We start from the raw sequence: 5,841 nt of genomic DNA on the forward strand, positions 1-5,841 counted from the left end.
TTTCTCAAAGGGAAGTGGAAATATGCAGGGTAGGGGTTAATTGCAGTGCCATAGCAAGGCTTGTAGACTATAGAATTTTCTGAGATTTGAGAATATTTTTGGCCTTGGATGGATCTAGCTCTGTGCCAAATTTCAGGTGAGTTGAGGCGGTGAATTTTTTTTAATGATTTTTTATGTTATAAAGGAATGTATAGCAAAATAATTGGTAGTCCGTGTCCTATCAGGTCAAAGGTAAAAACTCACGTTAATCATCTTTACGGCCATTTTTGTATACTATGGGATTAATATTGATTAATGATGACAAAATTTTAAACAAAATTCTGATTTTGAAAAATATTTGGGGAAAAAATATGAAAAAGGGGGGGGGGGTGTGTTTCCTTTACTATTAACTGTTTGACCTACTTTATGCAAATGAGATGCGGCGTGATATGATTGACGTGAGTTTTGGCCTCGGTCTAGTAGTTCGTCTGCTAACTTTCACTTTATTTCTCGAAGATTAACCATGAATGCATTTTTTACTAAGTATGTTGCCAAGGTAAACTCGGGCTCTGCCCCTGGATTGAATGGTCAGTGTCGCATTTGGACGGGGGCTAGGAGCAGCAACAACAAGTATGGTGTTGTATGCTACAAGCATCCGATAAAGAACAGGTGGCAGACGATGCATGTGCATAGACTCAGTGTCATGTTACATCATCGTTACCATGAGTTGGATGCATCAGTTGTTGCATCTCACTTATGCCACAACACGCTGTGTGTTGTTCCAGAACATATTGTTCTGGAGCCGCAGGGCGTCAACAACCAGCGACAGACCTGCAAATCTGGGGGCACCTGTCTGGGGCACCCACCGCCATATCCACCCTGTCGCCTTGAGCTGCGTATGAATGACGATTAACAATCTAGGTAAGTTTATCACATTTATTATTATGTTACACCGCTGAAGATGGGAGAGGCATGCATCACTCCTCACAAAGTTAGTTAGTAAGTATTTGTCAATGAAAAAGTTAAAAGGTAATTATTAATGTCATTTTCATGTAACTTATTATTTTACAAAGTTCATAGCGAGTCACTCTCTTCCATGACGTGGCCTTAGATTGTATCGTAATCCTCCATTCTTGTGATATGGGTGATCACGGGCAGCAGGTGAGTGGAAGTCAAGTTGACCTTTACGGTAATCTGAAGTTCCTCTTTGTTCCTCGCGGTACTGGTGATGCTCTGCCATTTTCCTGGCCAGCTGTCTGTTTCTTCTACTCTTTACTCTCTCTTTTCTCTGATAGGCTTGATTGTAGAGGAACTTCTGGTCTAGTCTGTGTAGTTGTCGCTTTCCCTGTTCCGAGTACTGTATTCCAGCAGATTCGCATTTCAGTCTCGTCGAAGTACCAGGTAAGTTGTTCCGTCTGTGTATCATGGAATGTAGACGACCCTCCATTGTTCGAGAGAACTTAACGTTCTTGGGCATGTTGCAACTGGCACTGCGGTGGTAAGATTCATTGGCATTTGTGTCAGTCAGCAGCTTCATGGCGTTGATGGCTTCTACACTCAGTTTCATTTTAAGGATTTCTGTCACAATTTTAATGTCATTTTCACTCATTTGCAGGGCGGTGATCTTATAGACGGCCAAATTGCGGCTGAAGTTCCACCAGTTGGAAACGCACCCACCATCACACACAAGCGAGTACGCCGCACACATTGAACAGTCACCGGTGTAACAGAGGACAGTGGCCTCAAGGACTTTAGGTAAGAAATCACTCATTTTCTGCAAGTCGCTGTTAAATCTTGTAAACAGTTCTTTAACTATCAAAGCACATCTTGACTTTAGATCATTGCTGAACACCCTCTGAAGCTCTTTCTTCTGTTCTTTAGTCTTAGTATAGAACATTGCATCACTGTAAACTGCTCGGTTGCTGGCACGGAACTGTGACTGCCCAAGGTGGACGGGGTCAGCAAGACGCTCTACTTTCCATAGGGGATGTAGAGCTCGCATGGCTTCGTCCACTCCTTTGGCACCTTGGGCGTCGCCGTCTGTGGTAACATACCGGACTAATACATCTTGTAGTGCGAGCTGTGTGCCGATGTCCTTCCCCATCTCGTACTCGGAAAATGGTGCTGCCCGTGGTAGATTGGAGGTACACTCAGGATGGCCACCTGGACAATCCACTTCCATTCCCTTGCCCCTTAGCCATGCACCTGTCCAGCAGAGTTTATTTTGCAGAGCACAGGCAAGTATGTATTTTCTGTCAGTGTTGGTTTCAACGGCCAATGAGAAGGCTTGACTGGCATTCTGTCCGGGAGTCTTACGGCTGAACATGATGTTACTGTTGTAACGGGCATCTGTTGAGATGTTTATGACATCCGCTGGATGGCCTCGGGTCCTGTTGATCTGTTTTACTTTCTGTATCTTCTGATGCATATCTTCTTTGTTTAGCTTTGTAATATTTTTACTTATTTTGAACAGGAGCTTCTGGAGAGAGGCCTTAGTGGGAGGTGGGATGTCCATGCAGCTAAGGAATTCTATAACCTTCTCAGCTCCTAGTGAAGTGTCCTGAAGGGCATATGCCAGGGCCATGTTTGATGCTGATGCTTTGCGTCCAGGACCCCCTTGATGAATTTCTTGGAATAGGGCAAACTCGGGTGAGTTGAACTGGCAATTAACACAAGTCAGTGAGTATTTCCAGGAAATTCCTACTTTTTTTGAGTACTGCACAGTAATGTTCGGTGCGGTACAAGTGGTAGACTGGTGAAGTTGTATGGTTTGATTAATCATCTCCATCATCTTCTCTTCGTCCACTATACGTCGACCGCCTAAGTATTCGCTACTCTTTGGTGTTTGTTTTTTGCAGTTTGATGGACGTGGCCGCAGAATGCAGGTTGATCCGCTCTCACCGTCGCAGTCCGGAGTTTGGTATGAATGGCTGTCGAGACTTGGTTTGGTGACCAGGGCATGATCTGTTGAATTCAGCCTGACAAATGACCTTCGACCAGAATTTGGCTGTTTTTCCGTCTTGAAGCCGTGGCTATTTCCTTGATGAAATCCTCCTTGCCTTGGGAGCTTCCTCTTGCAGAGTTGCTTCCCTTTGTTCCAGGGAACCATATTTTTCTTAAACATGATGGTGAGTAGAATACTACTTATTCTTGCAGATTCAGGCAATGATGCCTTGGTTTCTCTTATTTCAGCCATATTTATAGTGCTTAATGTTTGATTATTCTTAGGATGGCATCTTGTATATATCCATGACATTTTTAATGTGACCAGGGATAATCCAGCATGACTGTAAGTGCCACTTCCTGATATTGGCTGCTGTGGTCATGTTTGCTTATCTGCTCACAACAAAGGGATTAATCTCTTTTTATTATCTTTTACTATTGTTTTTTTATAGCCAATATAATGTAGAATTTTTTAATAATTTTTATTTTGTAAATTTCTATTGATTAATATTTTATATAGGGCAGTTTTTAAGAAATTTCACCATATTTGGGGGTATTTTTTCAAAAAAATCTTAAGAATATTTATCTGCATAATTGATCAAAGTTGTTATCAGAATTAAGTAGAGGGGATATTAAAATCATAGAAAAAAATAATTGGTAAGAAATTTATTGTAACATATGTGATATGTGAGTATTTCAAATTTGTGCATTGTGTGTCTGATGCTCATTTCATCCTCTGTTTTCAGGAGATCCAGTCATCACTGAAAAGGGCCATAACTCTGCTGTTCAGATGACAAATCCAATGAGACTTCAGAGGGGTGTGTAGTATGGCTTTAGAAGATTCTGTGCCAATTTTCATCAAAATCAAAGAAGGTTAGTGTCTTTATTAGGTTACAGGATACTAATTTTACCCCTATTTCATTGACCACGCAAAGAGTTCCAGATTAAAAATAGAGGTTTTTTCTTAAAAAATCTTGGGGGTGTATATGGGGTGGAATGGGGTTATTTTAGGGCATAGATGGAAAGGAGAGGGTCTGAAAAAAATTATAAAATTAAGAATAATGGGAATTTTGCTATTAAGTGCGTAGTAGGAAGGGTGTAAAGAGGCCATTGTTTACCTGTTTCTCAAAGGGAAGTGGAAATATGCAGGGTAGGGGTTAATTGCAGTGCCATAGCAAGGCTTGTAGACTATAGAATTTTCTGAGATTTGAGAATATTTTTGGCCTTGGATGGATCTAGCTCTGTGCCAAATTTCAGGTGAGTTGAGGCGGTGAATTTTTTTTAATGATTTTTTATGTTATAAAGGAATGTATAGCAAAATAATTGGTAGTCCGTGTCCTATCAGGTCAAAGGTAAAAACTCACGTTAATCATCTTTACGGCCATTTTTGTATACTATGGGATTAATATTGATTAATGATGACAAAATTTTAAACAAAATTCTGATTTTGAAAAATATTTGGGGAAAAAATATGAAAAAGGGGGGGGGGGTGTGTTTCCTTTACTATTAACTGTTTGACCTACTTTATGCAAATGAGATGCGGCGTGATATGATTGACGTGAGTTTTGGCCTCGGTCTAGTAGTTCGTCTGCTAACTTTCACTTTATTTCTCGAAGATTAACCATGAATGCATTTTTTACTAAGTATGTTGCCAAGGTAAACTCGGGCTCTGCCCCTGGATTGAATGGTCAGTGTCGCATTTGGACGGGGGCTAGGAGCAGCAACAACAAGTATGGTGTTGTATGCTACAAGCATCCGATAAAGAACAGGTGGCAGACGATGCATGTGCATAGACTCAGTGTCATGTTACATCATCGTTACCATGAGTTGGATGCATCAGTTGTTGCATCTCACTTATGCCACAACACGCTGTGTGTTGTTCCAGAACATATTGTTCTGGAGCCGCAGGGCGTCAACAACCAGCGACAGACCTGCAAATCTGGGGGCACCTGTCTGGGGCACCCACCGCCATATCCACCCTGTCGCCTTGAGCTGCGTATGAATGACGATTAACAATCTAGGTAAGTTTATCACATTTATTATTATGTTACACCGCTGAAGATGGGAGAGGCATGCATCACTCCTCACAAAGTTAGTTAGTAAGTATTTGTCAATGAAAAAGTTAAAAGGTAATTATTAATGTCATTTTCATGTAACTTATTATTTTACAAAGTTCATAGCGAGTCACTCTCTTCCATGACGTGGCCTTAGATTGTATCGTAATCCTCCATTCTTGTGATATGGGTGATCACGGGCAGCAGGTGAGTGGAAGTCAAGTTGACCTTTACGGTAATCTGAAGTTCCTCTTTGTTCCTCGCGGTACTGGTGATGCTCTGCCATTTTCCTGGCCAGCTGTCTGTTTCTTCTACTCTTTACTCTCTCTTTTCTCTGATAGGCTTGATTGTAGAGGAACTTCTGGTCTAGTCTGTGTAGTTGTCGCTTTCCCTGTTCCGAGTACTGTATTCCAGCAGATTCGCATTTCAGTCTCGTCGAAGTACCAGGTAAGTTGTTCCGTCTGTGTATCATGGAATGTAGACGACCCTCCATTGTTCGAGAGAACTTAACGTTCTTGGGCATGTTGCAACTGGCACTGCGGTGGTAAGATTCATTGGCATTTGTGTCAGTCAGCAGCTTCATGGCGTTGATGGCTTCTACACTCAGTTTCATTTTAAGGATTTCTGTCACAATTTTAATGTCATTTTCACTCATTTGCAGGGCGGTGATCTTATAGACGGCCAAATTGCGGCTGAAGTTCCACCAGTTGGAAACGCACCCACCATCACACACAAGCGAGTACGCCGCACACATTGAACAGTCACCGGTGTAACAGAGGACAGTGGCCTCAAGGACTTTAGGTAAGAAATCACTCATTTTCTGCAAGTCGCTGTTAAATCTTGTAAACAGTTCTTTAACTATCAA

At 41.7% G+C, this 5,841-nt stretch overlaps 2 protein-coding genes across 2 annotated transcripts; both read left to right on the top strand.

The window, feature by feature from the left end:
- Positions 1–502: 502 nt before the first annotated feature.
- Positions 503–892, top strand: LOC134282279 (uncharacterized). The gene has a single exon (XM_062764688.1). The coding sequence runs from the start codon at positions 503–505 to the stop codon at positions 890–892; it is 390 nt and encodes a 129-aa protein (XP_062620672.1).
- A 3,653-nt stretch (positions 893–4,545) lies between these two features.
- On the top strand, positions 4,546–4,935 carry LOC134282280 (uncharacterized). The gene has a single exon (XM_062764689.1). The coding sequence runs from the start codon at positions 4,546–4,548 to the stop codon at positions 4,933–4,935; it is 390 nt and encodes a 129-aa protein (XP_062620673.1).
- Positions 4,936–5,841: the final 906 nt, after the last annotated feature.

This window comes from Saccostrea cucullata, unplaced genomic scaffold (genome assembly GCF_032062105.1).
Source record: "Saccostrea cucullata isolate Sc308-1 unplaced genomic scaffold, CSIRO_AGI_Scuc_v1 ctg17297, whole genome shotgun sequence".
NCBI classification, from domain to species: Eukaryota; Metazoa; Mollusca; class Bivalvia; order Ostreida; family Ostreidae; genus Saccostrea; species Saccostrea cuccullata.